Below are 22075 nucleotides of genomic sequence, written 5' to 3'. Positions count from 1 at the left end.
AACACTGTCACCCAGTGAGCCTGAACCCAGAGAGAGAATACTGTCACCCAGTGAGTCTGTACCAGGGGAGAGAGCGAGAACACTGTCATCCAGTGAGCCTGTACCCGGAGAGAGAGAGAACACTGTCACCCAGTGAGCCTGCACCCAGAGAGAGAGAACACTGTCACCCAGTGAGGCTGAACCCAGAGAGAGAGAGAACACTGTCACCCAGTGAGCCTGAACCCAGATAGAGAGAGAACACTGTCACCCAGTGAGCCTGAACCCAGAGAGAGAGAACACTGTCACCCAGTGAGCCTGAACCCAGAGAGAGAGAGAACACTGTCACCCAGTGAGCCTGAACCCAGAGAGAGAACACTGTCACCCAGTGAGCCTGAACCCAGAGAGAGAACACTGTCACCCAGTGAGCCTGAACCCAGAGAGAGAGAACACTGTCACCCAGCGAGCCTGAACCCAGAGAGAGAGAACACTGTCACCCAGTGAACCTGCACCCAGAGAGAAAGAGAATACTGTCACCCAGTGAGCCTGCACCCAGAGAGAGAGAACACTGTCACCCAGTGAGCCTGTACCCAGAGAGAGAACACTGTCACCCAGTGAGCCTGTACCCAGAAAGAGAACACTGTCACCCAGTGAGCCTGTACCCAGAGAGAGAACACTGTCACCCAGTGAGCCTGCACCCAGAGAGAGAGAACACTGTCACCCAGTGAGCCTGTACCCAGAGAGAGAACACTGTCACCCAGTGAGCCTGTACCCAGAGAGAGAACACTGTCACCCAGTGAGCCTGTACCCAGAGAGAGAGAACACTGTCACCCAGTGAGCCTGCACCCAGAGAGAGAGAGAGAGAGAGACAACACTGTCACCCAGGGAGCCTGTACCCAGAGAGAACACTGTCACCCAGTGACCCTGTACCCAGAGAGAACACTGTCACCCAGGGAGCCTGTACCCAGAGAGAACACTGTCACCCAGTGAGCCTGTACCCAGAGAGAACACTGTCACCCAGTGAGCCTGTACCCAGAGAGAACACTGTCACCCAGTGAGCCTGTACCCAGAGAGAGAACACTGTCACCCAGTGAGCCTGCACCCAGAGAGAGAACACTGTCACCCAGTGAGCCTGCACCCAGAGAGAGAGAGAGAACACTGTCACCCAGTGAGCCTGTACCCAGAGAGAGAGAGAACACTGTCACCCAGTGAGCCTGTACCCAGAGAGAAAGAACACTGTCACCCAGTGAATCTGTACCCAGGGAGAGAGAGAACACTGTCACCCAGTGAGCCTGCACCCAGAGAGAGAGAGAGAGAGAGAGAGAACACTGTCACCCAGTGAGCCCGATCCCAGGGAGAGAGAGAGAACACTGTCACCCAGTGAGCCTCAATCCAGAGAGTGAGAGAACACTGTCACCCAGTGAGCCTGAACCCAGAGAGAGAGAGAGAGAGAGAGAGAACACTGTCAGCCAGTGAGCCTGAACCCAGAGAGAGAGAGAGAGAGAGAGAGAGAGAGAACACTGTTACCCAGTGAGCCTGTACCCAGAGAGAGAGAGAACACTGTCACCCAGTGAGCCTGTACCCAGAGAGAGAACACTGTCACCCAGTGAGCCTCAACCCAGAGAGAGAGAGAACACTGTCACCCAGTGAACCTGTACCCAGAGAGAGAGAGAACACTGTCACCCAGTGAGCCTGAACCCAGGGAGAGAATACTGTCACCCAGTGAGCCTGTACCAGGGGAGAGAGCGAGAACACTGTCATCCAGTGAGCCTGTACCCAGAGAGAGAGAGAACACTGTCACCCAGCGAGCCTGCACCCAGAGAGAGAGAACACTGTCACCCAGTGAGCCTGCACCCAGAGAGAGAGAGAGAGAGAGAACACTGTCACCCAGTGAGCCTGCACCCAGAGAGAGAGAGAGAGAGAGAACACTGTCACCCAGTGAGCCTGAACCCAGAGAGAGAGAGAGAGAGAGAGAACACTGTCACCCAGTGAGCCTGCACCCAGAGAGAGAGAGAGAGAGAACACTGTCACCCAGTAAGCCTGTACCCAGAGAGAACACTGTCACCCAGTGAGCCTGTACCCAGAGAGAACACTGTCACCCAGTGAGCCTGTACCCAGAGAGAACACTGTCACCCAGTGAGCCTGTACCCAGAGAGAGAACACTGTCACCCAGTGAGCCTGAACCCAGAGAGAGAGAACACTGTCACCCAGTGAGCCTGAACCCAGAGAGAGAGAACACAGTCACCCAGTGAGCCTGAACCCAGAGAGAGAGAGAGAACACTGTCACCCAGTGAACCTGCACCCAGAGAGAAAGAGAATACTGTCACCCAGTGAGCCTGCACCCAGAGAGAGAGAACACTGTCACCCAGTGAGCCTGTACCCAGAGAGAGAACACTGTCACCCAGTGAGCCTGTACCCAGAAAGAGAACACTGTCACCCAGTGAGCCTGTACCCAGAGAGAGAACACTGTCACCCAGTGAGCCTGCACCCAGAGAGAGAGAACACTGTCACCCAGTGAGCCTGTACCCAGAGAGAGAACACTGTCACCCAGTGAGCCTGTACCCAGAGAGAGAACACTGTCACCCAGTGAGCCTGTACCCAGAGAGAGAGAACACTGTCACCCAGTGAGCCTGCACCCAGAGAGAGAGAGAGAGAGACAACACTGTCACCCAGGGAGCCTGTACCCAGAGAGAACACTGTCACCCAGTGAGCCTGTACCCAGAGAGAACACTGTCACCCAGGGAGCCTGTACCCAGAAAGAACACTGTCACCCAGTGAGCCTGTACCCAGAGAGAACACTGTCACCCAGTGAGCCTGTACCCAGAGAGAACACTGTCACCCAGTGAGCCTGTACCCAGAGAGAGAACACTGTCACCCAGTGAGCCTGCACCCAGAGAGAGAACACTGTCACCCAGTGAGCCTGCACCCAGAGAGAGAGAGAGAACACTGTCACCCAGTGAGCCTGTACCCAGAGAGAGAGAGAACACTGTCACCCAGTGAGCCTGTACCCAGAGAGAAAGAACACTGTCACCCAGTGAATCTGTACCCAGGGAGAGAGAGAACACTGTCACCCAGTGAGCCTGCACCCAGAGAGAGAGAGAGAGAGAGAGAGAACACTGTCACCCAGTGAGCCCGATCCCAGGGAGAGAGAAAGAACACTGTCACCCAGTGAGCCTCAATCCAGAGAGTGAGAGAACACTGTCACCCAGTGAGCCTGAACCCAGAGAGAGAGAGAGAGAGAGAGAACACTGTCAGCCAGTGAGCCTGAACCCAGAGAGAGAGAGAGAGAGAGAGAGAGAGAGAACACTGTTACCCAGTGAGCCTGTACCCAGAGAGAGAGAGAACACTGTCACCCAGTGAGCCTGTACCCAGAAAGAGAACACTGTCACCCAGTGAGCCTCAACCCAGAGAGAGAGAGAACACTGTCACCCAGTGAACCTGTACCCAGAGAGAGAGAGAACACTGTCACCCAGTGAGCCTGAACCCAGGGAGAGAATACTGTCACCCAGTGAGCCTGTACCAGGGGAGAGAGCGAGAACACTGTCATCCAGTGAGCCTGTACCCAGAGAGAGAGAGAACACTGTCACCCAGTGAGCCTGCACCCAGAGAGAGAGAACACTGTCACCCAGTGAGCCTGCACCCAGAGAGAGAGAGAGAGAGAGAGAGAGAGAACACTGTCACCCAGTGAGCCTGCACCCAGAGAGAGACAGAGAACACTGTCACCCAGTGAGCCTGAACCCAGAGAGAGAGAGAGAGAGAGAGAACACTGTCACCCAGTGAGCCTGCACCCAGAGAGAGAGAGAGAGAGAGAGAACACTGTCACCCAGTAAGCCTGTACCCAGAGAGAGAGAACACTGATACCCAGTGAGCCTGTACCCAGAGAGAGAGAACACTGACACCCAGTGAGCCTGCACCCAGAGAGAGAACACACTGTCACCCAGTGAGCCTGCACCCAGAGAGAGAGAGAACACTGTCACCCAGTGAGCCTGAACCCAGAGAGAGTGAGAACACTGTCACCCAGTGAGCCTGAACCCAGAGAGAGAGAGAACACTGTGACCCAGTGAGCCTGAACCCAGAGAGAGGGGGAGAGAGAGAACACTGTCACCCAGTGAGCCTGAACCCAGAGAGAGAGAGAACACTGTCACCCAGTGAGCCTGCACCCAGAGAGAGAGAGAACAGTCACCCAGTGAGCCTGAACCCAGAGAGAGGGAGAACACTGTCATCCAGTGAGCCTGCACCCAGAGAGAGAGAGAACAGTCACCCAGTGAGCCTGAACGCAGAGAGAGGGAGAACACTGTCACCCAGTGAGCCTGCACCCAGAGAGAGAGAACACTGTCACCCACTGAGCCCGCACCCAGAGAGAGAACACTGTCACCCAGTGAGCCTGAACCCAGAGAGATAGAGAACACTGTCACCCAGTGAGCCTGAACCCAGAGAGATAGAGAACACTGTCACCCAGTGAGCCTGTACCCAGAGAGATAGAGAACACTGTCACCCACTGAGCCTGAACCCAGAGAGAGAGAGAGAACACTGTCACCCAGTGAGCCTGCGCCCAGAGAGAACACTGTCACCCAGTGAGCCTGTACCCAGAGAGAGAGAGAACACTGTCACCCAGTGAGCCTGTACCCAGAGAGAGAGAGAACACTGTCACCCAGAGAGCCTGCACCCAGAGAGAGGGAACACCGTCACCCAGTGAGCCTGAACCCAGAGAGAGAGAGAACACTGTCACCCAGTGAGCCTGAACCCAGAGAGAGAGAGAGAATACTGTCACCCAGTGAGCCTGTACCAGGGGAAAGAGCGAGAACACTGTCACCCAGTGAGCCTGTACCACGGGAGAGAGCGAGAACACTGTCACCCAGTGAGCCGGCACCCAGAGAGAGAGAGAGAACACTGTCACCCAGTGAGCCTGCACCCAGAGAGAGAGAGAGAGAGAGAGAGAGAACACTGTCACCCAGTGAGCCTGTACCACGGGAGAGAGCGAGAACACTGTCACCCAGTGAGCCTGCACCCAGAGAGAGAGAGAGAACACTGTCACCCAGTGAGCCTGAACCCAGAGAGAGGGGGTGAGAGAGAACACTGTCACCCAGTGAGCCTGAACCCAGAGAGAGAGAGAACACTGTCACCCAGTGAACCTGCACCCAGTGAGAACACTGTCACCCAGTGAGCCTGCACCCAGAGAGAGAGAGAACAGTCACCCAGTGAGCCTGAACCCAGAGAGAGGGAGAACACTGTCACCCAGTGAGCCTGAACCCAGAGGGAGAACACTGTCACCCAGTGAGCCTGAACGCAGAGAGAGAGAGAACACTGTCACCCAGTGAGCCTGAACGCAGAGAGAGAGAGAACACTGTCACCCAGTGAGCCCGCACCCAGAGAGAGAGAGAACACTGTCACCCAGTGAGCCCGCACCCAGAGAGAGAGAACACTGTCACCCACTGAGCCCGCACCCAGAGAGAGAGAGAACACTGTCACCCAGTGAGCCTGAACCCAGAGAGAGAGAGAGAGAGAGAGAGAGAACACTGTCACCCAGTGACCCTGCACCCAGAGAGAGAGAGAGAACACTGTCACCCACGGAGCCTGAACCCAGAGAGAGAGAACACTGTCACCCAGTGAGCCTGCGCCCAGAGAGAGAACACTGTCACCCAGTGAGCCTGTACCCAGAGAGAGAGAGAACACTGTCACCCAGTGAGCCTGCACCCAGAGAGAGGGAGAACACCGTCACCCAGTGAGCCTGAGCCCAGAGAGAGAGAGAACACTGTCACCCAGCGAACCTGTACCCAGAGAGAGAACACTGTCACCCAGTGAGCATGTACCCAGAGAGAACACTGTCACCCAGTGAGCCTTTACCCAGAGAGAGAGAGAGAACACTGTCACCCAGTGAGCCTGTACCCAGAGAGAGAGAGAACACTGTCACCCAGTGAGCCTGCACCCAGAGAGAGAGAGAACACTGTCACCCAGTGAGCCTGAACCCAGAGAGAGAGAATACTGTTATCCAGTGAGCCTGAACCCAGAGAGAGAGAGAGAACACTGTCACCCAGTGAGCCTGCACCCAGAGAGAGAGAGAACACTGTCACCCAGTGAGCCTGTACCCAGAGAGAGGGAGAACACTGTCACCCAGTGAGCCTGAACCCAGAGGGAGAACACTGTCACCCAGTGAGCCTGAACGCAGAGAGAGAGAGAACACTGTCACCCAGTGAGCCTGAACGCAGAGAGAGAGAACACTGTCACCCAGTGAGCCCGCACCCAGAGAGAGAGAGAACACTGTCACCCAGTGAGCCCGCACCCAGAGAGAGAGAACACTGTCACCCACTGAGCCCGCACCCAGAGAGAGAGAGAACACTGTCACCCAGTGAGCCTGAACCCAGAGAGAGAGAGAGAGAGAGAGAGAGAACACTGTCACCCAGTGACCCTGCACCCAGAGAGAGAGAGAGAACACTGTCACCCACGGAGCCTGAACCCAGAGAGAGAGAACACTGTCACCCAGTGAGCCTGCGCCCAGAGAGAGAACACTGTCACCCAGTGAGCCTGTACCCAGAGAGAGAGAGAACACTGTCACCCAGTGAGCCTGCACCCAGAGAGAGGGAGAACACCGTCACCCAGTGAGCCTGAGCCCAGAGAGAGAGAGAACACTGTCACCCAGCGAACCTGTACCCAGAGAGAGAACACTGTCACCCAGTGAGCATGTACCCAGAGAGAACACTGTCACCCAGTGAGCCTTTACCCAGAGAGAGAGAGAGAACACTGTCACCCAGTGAGCCTGTACCCAGAGAGAGAGAGAACACTGTCACCCAGTAAGCCTGCACCCAGAGAGAGAGAGAACACTGTCACCCAGTGAGCCTGAACCCAGAGAGAGAGAATACTGTTATCCAGTGAGCCTGAACCCAGAGAGAGAGAGAGAACACTGTCACCCAGTGAGCCTGCACCCAGAGAGAGAGAGAACACTGTCACCCAGTGAGCCTGTACCCAGAGAGAGAGAGAACACTGTCACCCAGTGAGACTGCATCCAGACACACACACAGGCCCACCAAGCGACACTTACACTCAAACTTGTTGCCGTTGGTTTTGGCCTCGTTCATCTTGTTGGTCAGTTTGGTCATCTCGGGAAGATGGTTGTTGAGTTTTGCAGCCTCTCGCTGACCCTTCACAATGACAGGGAAGACCAGAGTGCGAGCAAGTACCGTCCCTGTGGGGGAAGAGTGGGAGAAACGTGGGTCAGTGATAAGCGAGTGGATAGGAGAGAGAAAAAGAGGCAGTGAGAGAACGAGCGCGATGGAGATGGGGGTGGTCTGGACAGGGAGACGGGAGTGGCGGATGGATGTGGGGGGGAGTGATGGATTGGTCGGAGAGAAGGGGGAGGGGCCGGATGGATAGAGGGGGAAGAGAGAAAGAAAGTGTGACAAACACGCACGGCAAATTACAGAGACAGAGAGAGATGAATCAATGAATTTAGTTTGTTCTGTCAGAGCACCGACTGCGCCAGTTAACGGTTCAGCCAGCGAGTGGTCTGGGTGAACTCTCACTGCCCATCACTCTCAGCCGGACAGGGGAAGGAGCTGGCAGAGAGCCCTCCCCTGCCCCACAATGTGATATTTAACTCCCCCTCCACACCCACCCCATTTCCCTGACCTGTGCTGGGGACATGGGTTCCACAGTCACCCGTCTCTCCCAGGTACCAAGTTTAAATGACGGAATGTGAATATTCAACAGCATTTCACATCACAGTCGCACGTAATCCTACACACATGCACCCCGACAAGAGAGACACACACGCACCCCGACGAGAGAGAGACACATACACATGCACCCCGACAAGACAGAGACACACACACACACACACACACACACACGCACCCCGACAAGAAAGAGACACACACACCCCGACAAGAGAAACGCACACAGACACTGACAGAGAGACACACAGACAGAGACACATAGACAAGCAAAGAAACAGCGCTGTGGGTGTACCTACACCACAGGGACTGCAGCGGTTCAAGAAGGCAGCTCAACCACCACCTTCTCAAGGGGGCAATTAGGGATGAGCAATAAATGCTGGGCCCAGCCAGCGACACCCACATCCCGTGAATAAAAATCCCTTTGGAGCCCGATTGGAATCTCCTAAGTTTCAATGAGATCCTCCTCTCATTCTTCGAAACTCCAGTGAATACCGGCCCAGTCTTCCCAGTCTCTCCTCATATGACAATCCCGCCATCCCTGGGATTGTTCTGGTGACCCTCCTGTCCGGCAGGTCTATCCCTCCTTAGGTAAGGAAGCCAAAACTGCGCCCTACACTCCAGGCGCGGTCACACCGAGTCTCGATACAATTGCAGCGAGACACCTTTACCCCTGTGGCTCAAATCCCCCCTGGCGGTGAAGGTCGGCGCTCCTTACGCCTTCCCAATCGCTTGACGATAAACCAGGGATCTGGTCTGTCTGCTCAGGCGGGAGTAAAAAGTTCTGAGGGGCCACTACTTCCAAGAGGGAAGCAAGGGCGGGGTGGGGGGGGAGTCAACCCGGCGTCCTGGCCAACATTCATCCCTCGATCGATCGGTGTGATATCGATCGGTGTGATTGCACTGGAGAGGGTGCAGAGGAGATTCACCAGGATGTTGCCGGGGGTGAAACATTTAAGTGACGAAGAGAGGTTGGATAGACTTGGGTTGTTTTCGTCGGAGCAGAGAAGACTGAGGGGCGACCTGATCGAGGTGTACAAGATGATGAGGGGCACGGATAGGGTGGATAGGGAGCAGCTGTTCCCCTTAGTTGAAGGGTCAGTCACAAGGGGGCACAAGCTCAAGGTGAGGGGCAGGAGGTTTAGGTGGGGGGGGGGGATGTGAGGAAAAACTTTTTTACCCAGAGGGTGGTGAGGGTCTGGAATGCGCTGCCTGGGAGGGTGGTGTAGGCGGGTTAGCCTCACATCCTTTAAAAAGTACCTGGGTGAGCACTTGGCATGTCATAACATTCAAGGCTATGGGCCAAGTGCTGGTCAATGGGATTAGGTAGGTAGGTCAGGTCAGGTGTTTCTCACGTTGTCGGTGCAGAGTCGATGGGCCGAAGGGCCTCTTCTGCTCTGTGCGATTCTGTGAATCAGCATCGCGCGATGGAAGTGCCTGACCGCCCGGCCACGATCGTAATGTTGTTCGTGGGATCTTGCTGTGCGCGGGTTGGCTGCCGGGTTTCTAACACCCCACCGGTGACGGCGCTTCAAGTAGTGTTTTCGGGGAGGGGGAAGGGCGGCAGCCTGGAGATGTGAAAGGAGGCAGAGATCGGTCGGGTTGGGTCAGGGCGGGGGTGGGTACCAGTGACGGAGAGGAGAGCGGGGTGGGTGGGGTGGGGTGGAGTTTGGGGAGGCGATTCCTTCCAGCGGGCAGTGGGCCCCGGTCCTGGTCCTTACCGGCCACGATGGCCCCCCACCAGGGCAGCCCCACGTCCAGGTGGATGAACTCCAGGATGTTCTGCACCAGGCCCACCGGCGTGTACCCGCCCAGGCCTAACTCCACCAGCCCTGCCTCCCGCAGGAGATCCCCGGCCGATTGGACCGCCTCCGCCGAGGGGGCGGGGCCCACGGCCGATTGGACCATCTCCGCGGTGGGGGCGGGGCCGACGGCCGACTGGACCATCTCCGAGGTGGGGGCGGGGCCGACGGCCGATTGGAACATCTCCGAGGTGGGGGCGGGGCCGACGGCCGATTGGAACATCTCCGCGGAGGGGGTGGGGCCAACAGCCGATTGGACCATCTCCGAGGTGGGGGCGGTGCCGAGGGACGGTAAGACCTGAAGAGAGAGAGAGAGAGAGAGAGAACGAGAACAGTCACCGAGATTTGTCAGTCCATCCCTCACCGAGCCGACACCCCCTGAGCCGTCGCACTATCTCCCTCCCCGTCGGTTCATCTCCACTTGGTTGCGTGAGCCTCTTCCCCCACCCCCTCCCCTCACTCGCACCGAATATCGTGCAGAATCCGTAAGGTGCATCCAGGAGGGCTTCCTGAGACAATATGTAGATAGTCCAACTAGGGAAGGGGCAATACCGAACCTGGTATTAGGGAATGAACCCGGCCAGGTGGTCGAAGTTTCAGTAGGGGAGCATTTCATGAATAGTGACCATAATTCAGTAAGTTTCAAGGTGTTGGTGGATAAGGATCACAGGAGTCCTCGGGTTAAGGTGCTTAATTGGGGGAAGGCTAATTATAACAATATTAGGCAGGAACTGAGGAATCTAGACTGGAGGCGGATGTTTGGGGGCAAATCAACAACTGACATGTGGGGGGGCTTTCAAATGTCAGTTGATAAGAATTCAGGACCGGCATGTTCCTGCTAGGATGAAGGATAAGCATGGCAAGTTTCAGGAACCTTGGATAACGAAGGATATTGTGAGATTAGTCAAAAAGAAAAGGGAAGCATTCGTAAGGGCTAGAAGGCTGGGAACAGATGAAGCCCGTGGAGAATATAAAGAAAGTAGGAAGAAACTTAAGCAAGGAGTCAGGAGGGCTAAAAGGGGTCATGAAAGGTCACTGGCAACCAGGATTAAGGAAAATCCCAAGCCTTTTATACATATGTAAAAAGCAAGAGGGTAGCCAGGGAAAGGGTAGGCCCACTCAGGGACAGAGGTGGGAACGTGTGTGGAGCCAGAAGAAATGGGAGAGATACTAAATGAGTATTTCTCATCAGTATTCACCAAAGAGGACTTAGCAGTCGATTTATCTAGGGAAGTGTGTAGATAGCCTGGATCATGTTGAGATCAAAAAAGAGGTGTTAGGCGTCTTGAAGAATATTAAGGTGGATAAGTCCCCAGGGCCAGATGGGATCTACCCCAGAGTACTGAGGGAGGCAAGGGAGGAGATTGCGGGGGCCTTAACAGAAATCTTTGCATTCTCACTGGCTACAGGTGAGGTCCCAGGGGACTGGAGAATGGCCAATGTTGTTCCATTGTTTAAGAAGGGTAGCAGGGATCATCCAGGAAATTACAGGCCGGTGAGACTTACGTCAGTGGTAGGGAAATTATTGGAGAAGATTCTTCGTGACAGGATTTACTACCATTTGGAAGCAAATGGGTGTATTAGTGAGAGGCAGCATGGTTTTGTGAAGGGGAGGTCGTGTCTCACTAACTTGATCAAGTTTTTCGAAGAAGTGACAAAGATGATCGACGATGGAAGGGCAGTGGATGTTATCTACATAGATTTCAGTAAGGCCTTTGACAAGGTCCCTCATGGCAGACTGGTACAGAAGGTAAAGTCGCACGGGATCAGATGGCAAGATGGATACAGAATTGGCTTGGTCATAGAAGACAGAGGGTAGCAGTGGAAGGGTGCTTTTCTGAATGGAGAGCTGTGACTAGTGGAGTTCCGCAGGGATCAGTGCTGGGACCTTTGCTGTTTGTAGTATACATAAATGATTTGGAGGAAAATGTAACTGGGCTAATTAGTAAGTTTGCAGATGACACTAAGGTTGGAGGAATTGCAGATAGTGAAGAGGATTGTCAAAGGATACAACGGGATATAGATCGGTTGGAGACTTGGGCGGAGAAATGGCAGATGGAGTTTAATCCGGACAAATGCGAGGTAATGCATTTTGGAAGGTCTAATACAGGCAGGAATTATACAGTAAATGGCAGAACCCTTAAGTGCATTGATGGGCAGAGGGATCTGGGTGTACAGGTCCACAGGTCACTGAAAGTGGCAACGCAGGTGGATAAGGTAGTCAGGGAGGCATATGGCATGCTTGCCTTCATTGGCAGGGGTATTGAGCATAAAAGCTGGGAAGTCATGATGCAGCTGTGTAGAACCTTGTTTAGGCCACACTTGGAATATTGCGTGCAATTCTGGTCGCCACATTACCAGAAGGATATGGAGGCATTGGAGAGGGTGCAGAGGAGGTTTACCAGGATGCTGCCTGGTCTGGAGGTTATTAGCTATGAGGAGAGGTTGGAGAAACTCGGATTGTTCTCACTGGAGCGACGGAGATTGAGGGGCAACTTGATAGAAGTTTACAAAATTATGAGTGGCATGGACAGAGTTAGATAGTCAGAAGCTTTTTCCCAGGGTGGAAGAGTCAATTACTAGGGGACATAGATTTAAGGTGAGAGGAGAAAACTATAAAGGAGATGTGCGGGGCAAGTTGTTTACACAGAGGGTAGTGAGTGTCTGGAATTCGCTGCCAGAGGAGGTGGTGGAAGCAGGTACGATAGTGGTGTTTAAGAGGCAGCTTGACAAATACATGAATAGGATGGGAATAGAGGGATACGCACCCCGGAAGTGCAAAATGTTTTAGTTGACGGGCAATATGATCGGCGTAGGCTTCGAGGGCCAAAGGGCCTGATCCTGTGCTGTACTTTTCTTTGTTCTTTGAGAACCCCCATCCCACCCCCCACAACTCCTCCAGCTTCTCCGATCCTGCCACACACCCTCCCCGTCTCCGGCACCTCCTCCAGCTCGACGACCCCTGGGAGATCCGGCCTCCGGCCACTCCCGTACCGAGCGACTCCACCACTGGCGGCCGTGCCTTCAGCTGAGAGCTCTCGGTCTCTTCCCCACCTCCACTACCTCCTCCACCTCCACCACCACCTCCTCCTCCTCCACCACCACCTCCTCCTCCACCACCACCACCTCCTCCTCCACCACCACCAACTCCTCCTCCACCACCACCAACTCCTCCTCCTCCTCCTCCTCCACCACCACCTCCACCTCCTCCTCCACCTCCTCCACCACCACCTCCTCCTCCACCACCACCTCCTCCTCCACCACCACCTCCTCCTCCACCACCACCTCTTCCTCCACCTCCACCTCCACCACCACCAACTCCTCCTCCTCCTCCACCACCTCCTCCACCACCTCCTCCACCACCTCCTCCTCCTCCACCACCTCCTCCACCACCTCCTCCTCCACCACCTCCTCCTCCTCCACCACCTCCTCCTCCACCACCACCTCCTCCTCCTCCTCCTCCACCTCCACCTCCTCCCTCTCTCTCCGTTCCTTCCAGGCGCAGCCTCAAACTCGGCCTTTCCACCGAGAGTCTGGTCATCCGCCCGGCCGTCTCCTCTCCTCCGACCCTCTGGAGAGAAAATATTTCTCCTCATCTCTGCCTGAAACGGGCTCGGGCGTCCTGTTATTTTCTTCCCCTCTCTCTCTCTCCCGATTTCACGTCCCTGGGGAACGTTACCCTCTCTGCGCAGCCTTTTAAACGGACTCAGGAATCGCTGCCGTCCGAGTTTAGCCCCCCCCCCCACCGAAACGCGCCTCGCCTCTCTCTCAAGGGTCCACGCGCTTTCCACTCCCCCCACCTCCACCTCCCCCCTCGCTCTCCTCCTGCACCCGAACGATCCCCCCCACTTTCCAAAACGCCGGATCGACAAGGGCAGACCAGACCGACCCCATCCAGCCCGTACCTGCGAGGGGGACTCGGTGCTGCTGTGCCGCACCCCGGCGGCCACCGTGAGGAGGCGACTCTGCCCGGGGCGGGCGCCGCCCAGCAGGGAGCGGGCGCCAGGGCGGCTGCTCATCCTCCGCGAGTTCATCGTGTAGCACCAGGACCTCTGCACCTGCCAGGGGAGAGAGAGAGAGAGGAGGGTGAGTCAGAGTGAGGGACAGGGACAGCGAGGGGAACCATCCCGAGTCACGCAGAGGACAGTGCCCACTGAACCTCTGCCGGCTCCGGGGAAGAGCTTCCCAAGCGTCGTTCCAGCTCCTTCTCCCGCGGCCTGGCAAAACCTTCCCCCCCACTCCCCTTCCAGCTCTTTATCCCATCGCCTTCCGATTCTGCTATTACCGCCCTCTCCAAATCACCACCGTCAGTAAAATAATAATAATCCTCCGACACTCTTGCCAATCGCTGTAAATCTACACACGAACGTACGAATAATGAACGAGGAGGAGCAGGGGCCGCTCGGCCCATCGAGTCTGCTCCCCCATCCGATAAGATCGTGGCTGATCTGAATGTAACCTCAACCCCACGTTCCCGGCCACCCCCGATAACCTCTCACCCGCCCACCTTGTGAATCAAGAATCTCTCTCCCTCGGCCTTAAAAATATTCAAAGTCTCAGCTCCCACCGCCTTTTGAGGAAGAGAGTTCCAAAGACTCACCACCCTCGGAGAGAATAAATTTCAAATCATCTCTGTCTTAAGTGGGCGACCCCTTATTTTTAAACAGTGACCCCCCCTCATTCTAGATTCTCCCACAAGAGGAAACATCCTCTCCACATCCACCCTGTCAACTCCCCTCAGGATCTAATATGTTTCCATCGAGTCGCCTCTCACTCTTCTAAACTCCAACAGATACAAGCCTAACCTGTCCGACCTTTCCTCATAAGACAACCCGCCCATTCCCGGTATTAGTCCGGTAAACCTTCTGTGAACTGCTTCCCACACATTGACATCCTTCCTTCGATAAGGAGACCAATACTGTACACAGTACTCCAGATGTGGTCTCCCCCAGTGCCCTGTATAACTGAAGCATAACCTCCCCACTTTTGTATTCAACTCCCCTCACAATAAACGATAACATTCTCTTAGCTTTCCCAATTACCTGCTGTACCTGCGTACGAGCTTTTCCTGATTCATGCACTAGGACACCCAGATCCCTCTGCGTCTCAGAGCTCTGCAATCTCTCACCGTTTAGAAAATAAGCTTCCTTTTTATTCTTCCTGCCAAAATGAATGATTTCACACGTGCCCACATTATACTCCATCTGCCAGATCTTGGCCCACTCATTTAACGTATCCGTGTCACTTTGTAGCCTCCTTCCGTCCTCTTCACAATTTACTTTCCTGCCTCGCTTTGCGTCGTCAGTCAAGGTAGCCACCGTTCCTTCGATCCCTTCTGGTACATGACCCTTCCGCCTCTGGGAAGGGTCTCTCCCGATCTACCCTGTCCAGACACCTCACGACGTCTCCTATTTGGCCTTCTCTTCTCCGAGGAAAACAAATCTCGGTTTCTCCGGACGACTGGTCCCTCCGCCAAGATCCTGGCATCGGACTCGAGAGGGTGGCAGCCAGAACCGGGCGTCAGGGGGAGGCGATGGCGCAGTGGTATTTGTCGCCGGACTAGTAATCCAGAGACCCGGGGTGATGCTCTGGGGACCCGGGTTCCAATCCTGTCACGGCAGATGGTGCAATTTGAATTCAATAAAAATCTGGACGTAAGAGATGACCATGAAACCGTTGACGATGGTTGTTAAAACGCATCTGGTTCACTAATGTCCCTTTAGGGAAGGAAATCTTACCTGGGTCTGACCTACATGTGACTCCAGACCCACAGCAATGTGGTTGACTCTTAAATGCCCCCTGAACAAGGGCAACCGGGGATGGGGCAATAAATGCTGGCCCAGCCAGCGAAGCCCACATCCTGTGAACGAATAAAAAAACACTCCAACTGAGGTCCAACCAGTCGCTCGAGAAAAGGTTTAGCAACAACCTCCTTTTTTTTAAAATTTATTCACTCATGGGGATGTGGGTATCTCTGGCCAGGCCAGCATTGATTGCTCAGCCCTAATTGCCCTTGTTCAGAGGGCATTTCAGAGTCAACCACGTTGCTGTGGGTCTGGAGTCACATGTAGGCCAGACCCAGGTAAGGACAGCACATTTCCTTCCCTCAAGGGACATGAGTGAACCAGATGGGTTTTTCAGGCAATTACGAGGCTTTTATTGAATTCAAATTTCACCATCTGCGGTGAAACGCGGGTACTGGATTACCAGTCCAGTGACAATACCACCATGCCACCGCTGTGCATCTATTAATAGGTTCATTAGTTCATGTTAATTGAACTAGACTAGCCATTAGAAGCTTGAACTGGACCCAGCCATATAAATACTGTGGTTACAAGAGCAGGTCAGAGGCTGGGAATCCTGCGGTGAGTAACTCACCCCCTGACTCCCCAAAGCTTGTTCACCATCTACAAGGCACAAGTCAGGAGTGTGATGGAACACTCCCCACTTGCCTGGATGAGTGCAGCTCCCACAACACTCGAGAAGCTCGACACCGTCCAGGACAAAGCACCACAATTGTTTGGCACCACATCCACAAACATTCACTCCCTCCACCACCGACGCACAGTAGCAGCAGTGTGTGTACCATCTACAAGATGCACTGCAGCAACTCACCAAGGCTCCTTCGACAGCACCTTCCAAACCCATGACCACTACCGTCTAGAAGGACAAGGGCAGCAGACACATGGGGAACACCACCACCTGGAAGCTCCCCTCCAAGTAACTCACTGTCCTGACTTGGAAATATATCGGCTGTTCCTTCACTGTCGCTGGGTCAAAATCCTGGAACTCCCTCCCTAACAGCACTGTGAGTGTACCTACACCACAGGGACAAAATCCTGGAACTCCCTCCCTAACAGCGCCGTGGGTGTACCTACACCACAGGGACAAAATCCTGGAACTCCCTCCCTAACAGCGCTGTGCGTGTACCTACACCACAGGGACAAAATCCTGGAACTCCCTCCCTAACAGCGCTGTGGGTGTACCTACACCACACAGGGGACAAAATCCTGGAACTCCCTCCCTAACAGCACTGTGGGTGTACCTACACCACAGGGACAAAATCTTGGAGCTCCCTCCCTAACAGCGCTGTGGGTGTACCTACACCACAGGGACAAAATCCTGGAACTCCCTCCCTAACAGCGCCGTGGGTGTACCTACACCACAGGGGACAAAATCCTGGAACTCTCTCCCTAACAGCGCCATGGGTGTACCTACACCACAGGGGACAAAATCCTGGAACTCTCTCCCTAACAGCGCTGTGGGTGTACCTACACCACACAGGGGACAAAATCCTGGAACTCCCTCCCTAACAGCGCCGTGGGTGTACCTACACCACAGGGGACAAAATCCTGGAACTCCCTCCCTAACAGCGCTGTGGGTGTACCTACACCACACGGACTGCAGCGGTTCAAGAGGCAGCTCACCCACCACCTTCTCAAAGGGCAATTAAGGATGCACAATAAATGCTGGCCCAGCCAGCAACGCCCACATCCCGTGAATGAATAAATTTTTAAAAAGCCAAACATCCCCATGTGCTTTTTTCAAAAAAAGAGACATGTTTTCTACAGAGTTCAAAGGTTTACATACATTCGCCCCATCGCCCTCTCCCCAGGTTCCTCACTTCCTGCACACCCTTCTTACAGCTACACACTTATACCTAATGTGACAACGCTTAATGATCAACTCTCAGCCCCTCAAGCCTGGTGGGAACAGGGGGAGGCCATTCAGCCCCTCGAGCCTGGTGGGAACAGGAGGAGGCCATTCAGCCCCTCGAGCCTGGTGGGAACAGGAGGAGGCCATTCAGCCCCTCGAGCCTGGTGGGAACAGGAGGAGGCCATTCAGCCCCTCGAGCCTGGTGGGAACAGGAGGCCATTCAGCCCCTCGAGCCTGGTGGGAACAGGAGGAGGCCATTCAGCCCCTCGAGCCTGGGGGGAACAGGATGAGGCCATTCAGCCCCTCGAGCCTGGTGGGAACAGGAGGAGGCCATTCAGCCCCTCAAGCCTGTTGGGAACAGGAGGAGGCCATTCAGCCCCTCAAGCCTGGTGGGAACAGGGGGAGGCCATTCAGCCCCTCGAGCCTGGTGGGAACTGGGGGAGGCCATTCAGCCCCTCGAGCCTGGTGGGAACAGGAGGCCATTCAGCCCCTCAAGCCTGGTGGGAAAAAGAGGCCATTCAGCCCCTTGGGTCTATTAGGAACATGAGGCCATTCAGCCCTTCGAGCTCATTCCACCAACGTTCAGATTGTATAAGCAGAATAAGAAGGCAGCACAGAAGAGAGCCATTAGGCCTGTTGACCATACGCTGGCTCCCTATAAGAACTCAGCTCGTCCCTTTCCCTGTAACCGTGCAATTTTTTTTCCCTTCAGGCGCCTGTCCAATTCCCTCTCGAACGCCTCGATTGAACCTGCCTCCCTCCTCCACTCTCTCAGGCGGCGCCTTCCAGGCCCGAACCACTTGCCGCATGAAAAAGTTTCTCCTCGTGTGGCCTTCATTCCTCTAACCGGTCGTCTTGAACCCCGCCTCCCTCCGGTTCCTTATCCTCCCGCCGACGGGAACAGGTTCTCCCGGTCGACTCTGCCCCAGACCCTTCAATCGTTTCAAACACCTCGATCAAACCTCCACCGAACCTTCTTCTCCCCGAGAACAGTCCCGACATCTCCAATCTATCCACGTGACTGACGTTCCTCATCCCTGGGACCCCTTCCCGTGAATCTTTTCCGCTCTTTCTCCAACGCCTTCAACATCCTCCCTCAAACGAGGCGCCCAGAACGGGACGCGACGCTCCAGCTGAGGCTGAGCTAGTGTTTAATAAGCCTTTAACATACCTCCCTGCTCTACGTCTTTACCAATGAACATTTATATTTATAAATCCCAGATTCCCACACGTCTCTCGGCCAATTTCTCGCCCTCTTGCCCCATTGCCCATGTTTACTGACCCCTCCCCACATTACCCCACCCCCGAAGCTGGTTACTGCCCCCCCGCTCCGCATTACCGACTCCTCCCCCATTCGTCCCTCCCTGGTTACCGGCTCCTCCCCCCATTGTCCCTCCCAGGTTACCGACTCCTCCCCCCATTGTCCCTCCCGGGTTACCGGCTCCTCCCCCCCATTGTCCCTCCCTGGTTACCGGCTCCTCCCCCCATTGTCCCTCCCCGGTTACCGGCTCCTCCACCCACTGTCCCTCCCCGGTTACCGGCTCCTCCACCCATTGTCCCTCCCTCGTTACCGACTCCCCCCCCCATTGTCCCTCCCTGGTTACCGGCTCCTCCCCCCCATTGTCCCTCCCTGGTTACCGGCTCCTCCCCCCCATTGTCCCTCCCTGGTTACCGGCTCCTCCCCACCATTGTCCCTCCCTGGTTTCCGGCTCCTCCCCCCATTGTCCCTCCCAGGTTTCCGACTCCTCCCCCCATTGTCCCTCCCTGGTTACCGGCTCCTCCCCCCCATTGTCCCTCCCTGGTTACCGGCTCCTCCCCACCATTGTCCCTCCCTGGTTTCCGGCTCCTCCCCCCATTGTCCCTCCCAGGTTACCGACTCCTCCCCCCATTGTCCCTCCCTGGTTACCGGCTCCTCCCCCCATTGTCCCTCCCTCGTTACCGACTCCCCCCCCATTGTCCCTCCCTAGTTACCGGCTCATCCCCCCCCATTGTCCCTCCCTCGTTACCGACTCCCCCCCCATTGTCCCTCCCTCGTTACCGACTCCTCCCCCCATTGTCCCTCCCTCGTTACCGACTCCCCCCCCATTGTCCCTCCCCAGTTACCGGCTCCTCCCCTCCCCTTGTCTCTCACTGGTTACTGGCTACCCCCTCCTTGTCCTCCCTAGTTACCGGCTCCTCCCCTCCCATTGTCCCTCCCTAGTTACCGGCTCCTCCCCTCCCATTGTCCCTCCCTAGTTACCGGCTCCTCCCCTCCCCTTGTCTCTCACTGGTTACTGGCTACCCCCTCCTTGTCCTCCCTAGTTACCGGCTCCTCCCCTCCCATTGTCCCTCCCTAGTTACCGGCTCCTCCCCTCCCCTTGTCTCTCACTGGTTACTGGCTACCCCCTCCTTGTCCTCCCTAGTTACCGGCTCCTCCCCTCCCATTGTCCCTCCCTAGTTACCGCTCCTCCCCCCATTGTCCCTCCTCTTTACTGGCCCCACCCCCATTGTCCCTCCTGCTAACAGGGCCCCTCACCCCCATTGTCCCTGCTAGTAACCCACCCCCCCCATTGTCCCCCCCTGGTAACCAGGCCCCTCCCCCCATTATCCGTCCAGGTAACCAGGCCCTTCCCTCCCCCAATTGTCCCTCACGGTAACCGACCCCTCCCCCCCCCATTGTTGCCCCCGGTAACCAGCCCCTCCCCCCCCATTGTTGCCCCCGGTAACCAACCCCTCCCCCTTCCCTCTGATGCTCCCCACACTGGTTACCAGCCGCCTGCTCCAGCTCGCGGCCGAGTTCAGCCCGCTTCCCGCCGCCATCTTCCCGCCGCGCGTGCGTGCGCGCGCGACCCCGTGAAGCAGGCGAAGTGTCGTCGCAGCGGGAGGAGCGAGCGAAGGTTCACATAGAGGGGCGGGGCTTCGCGGAGGGGGCGGGGCTTTCAGCTCGTCCAGCCCGACAGCGCCGCCGACGCAACAATCCCCCTCGGCGATCTGTGATGTCACAAACCACGTCCCTTCACCTCTGAGTGACGAGTTATCGCCCTCAACGCCCCCCCACCCCCCGAGCACTGACGCAGATTCCGCTCCACCTTCCATTCCTGATGTCATAATCACTTCGCCCCTCCCCCACCCCGCAAAACCAGGACGCCTCAAAGCCGGTCCGCGTCAAAGACATCGCAAACCCCGCCCACATCTCTGACATCACAATCCCCGTCCCCATGTGTGACATCACAATCCCCGTCCACATCTTTGACATCACGACCCCAGCCCCATGTTTGACATCACAAACCCCACCCACATCTCTGACATCACAATCCCCATCCCTATGTGACATCACAAACCCCGCCCACATCTCTGACATCACAATCCCCATCCGCATATGTGACATCACAATCCCCATCCCCATGTGTGACATCACAAACCTGCCCCTGTCTGTGACATCACCAACCCTGTTCCCGCCCCCTCCCCTCCCTTGCATCTGCTGCCCTTGACCTCCCAGGTGGTAAAGGTCACGGGTTTGGAAGGTCAAGGCCATTCAGCCCGACGGCCTCTGCTGGCCCGGGGAAGCAGCAATTCACCCAGTGTTGCTCTCCCGCCTTCTCGTGTAGCCCTGGACATTCTTCCTGATCCCATGATGGTCCAATTCCCTCTTTAATGCCTCAGTCGACCCTGCCCCCACCACCCTCTTTAATTTATTCTTTCACAGGATGTGGGCCTCGCTGGCCGGGCCCAGCATTTATTGCCCATCCCTAGTTGCCCTTGAGGAGGTGGTGGTGAGCTGCCTTCTTGAACTGCTGCAGTCCCTGTGGTGCAGGTGCACCCACAGTGCTGTTAGGGAGGGAGCTCCAGATCCCAAACCCATCGCTACATGAACCCCTCATTCCGCCATTGCTTCCTTTGCCCACTGGCTCTCCATGCTTCCGCCAGTGGGAACAGTTTGATCCCATTTAGAAATCAGAGGCGCTTTACCACACTGAAACCGGCCCTGCCAGTTGACGAACATAAGTCCCCAGGATCCTAAGCAATCGGAGCGGGAGGAGGCCATTCGGCCCCTCGAGCCTGCCGCGCCATTCAATAAGATCGTGGCTGAGCTGATTGTGGCCTTAACTCCACTTCTCCTGCCTGTCTCCCATGACCCTCGACCCCCTTGTCGATCCAAAATCTGTCTAACTTGGCCTTGGATAGACTCAATGACCCGGCCTCCACTGCTCCCTGGGGGCAAGAATTCCACAGACTCACGACCCCCTGAGAGAAGAAATTCCTCCCCGTCTTTATTTCGAGAGGACTAGAATATAAAAGCAGGGATGTGCTGCTGAGGCTTTATAAGGCTCTGGTGAGACCACACTTAGAATATTGTGAGCAATTTTGGGCCCTGCACCTCAGAAAGGATGTTCTGGCCCTGGAGAGGGTCCAGAGGAGGTTCACGAGAACGATCCCAGGAATGAAAGGCTTAACATATGAGGAACGTTTGAGGACTCTGGGTCTATACTCGATGGAGTTTAGAAGGATGAGGAGGGATCTGATTGAAACTTACAGAATACTGAAAGGCCTGGATAGAGTGGACGTGGGGAAGATGTTTCCATTAGTAGGAGAGACTAGGATCCAAGGGCACAGCCTGAGGGTAAAGGGAAGACCTTTTAGAACAGAGATGAGGAGAAACTTCTTTAGCCAGAGAGTGGTGTATCTATGGAATTCATTGCCACAGAAGGCTGTGGAGGCCATAGGTCATTGAGTGTATTTAAGACCAAGATAGATAGGTTCTTGATTGGTAAGGGGATCAAAGGTTACGGGGAGAAGGCAGGAGAATGGGGTTGAGAATCAGTTATCAGCCATGATTGAATGGCGGAGCAGACTCGATGGGCCGAAATGCCTAATTTCTGCTCCTAAGTCTTATGGTCTTATCTCAAATGGGAGACTCCTTATTTTTAAACTGTAGCCCCTTCGTCTAGATTACACCACGAGGAGAAACATCCTCTCAGCATCCACCCTGTCAAA

The 22075-nt window shown here is 55.5% G+C and overlaps 1 protein-coding gene across 2 annotated transcripts in view; it reads right to left on the bottom strand.

Annotated features, from left to right (window-relative positions):
• Positions 1 to 20195, bottom strand: part of oxa1l (OXA1L mitochondrial inner membrane protein) — a 36091-nt gene extending 15896 nt beyond the window's left edge. The window contains exons 1-4 of one of the 2 annotated variants that reach the window (XM_078535302.1): positions 19850 to 20195; positions 13351 to 13503; positions 9365 to 9743; positions 7013 to 7156 (exon numbers count right to left, since the gene is read on the bottom strand). In XM_078535302.1, coding sequence (XP_078391428.1) covers positions 7013 to 7156; positions 9365 to 9743; positions 13351 to 13503; positions 19850 to 20188 — 1015 coding nt within the window. In that variant the 5' untranslated portion in view covers positions 20189 to 20195. Of the gene's footprint in view, positions 1 to 7012; positions 7157 to 9364; positions 9744 to 13350; positions 13504 to 18052; positions 18248 to 19849 lie in introns of those variants that run through there. The other variant, XM_078535303.1, reaches the window with a different exon arrangement.
• Positions 20196 to 22075: the final 1880 nt, after the last annotated feature.

The sequence above is a fragment of the Cetorhinus maximus genome, unplaced genomic scaffold (genome assembly GCF_964194155.1).
Source record: "Cetorhinus maximus unplaced genomic scaffold, sCetMax3.hap1.1 HAP1_SCAFFOLD_372, whole genome shotgun sequence".
NCBI lineage: Eukaryota > Metazoa > Chordata > Chondrichthyes > Lamniformes > Cetorhinidae > Cetorhinus > Cetorhinus maximus.
The sequence above is the reverse complement of the archived record's forward strand: the minus strand, read 5'-3'. Positions and strand labels throughout refer to the sequence as shown.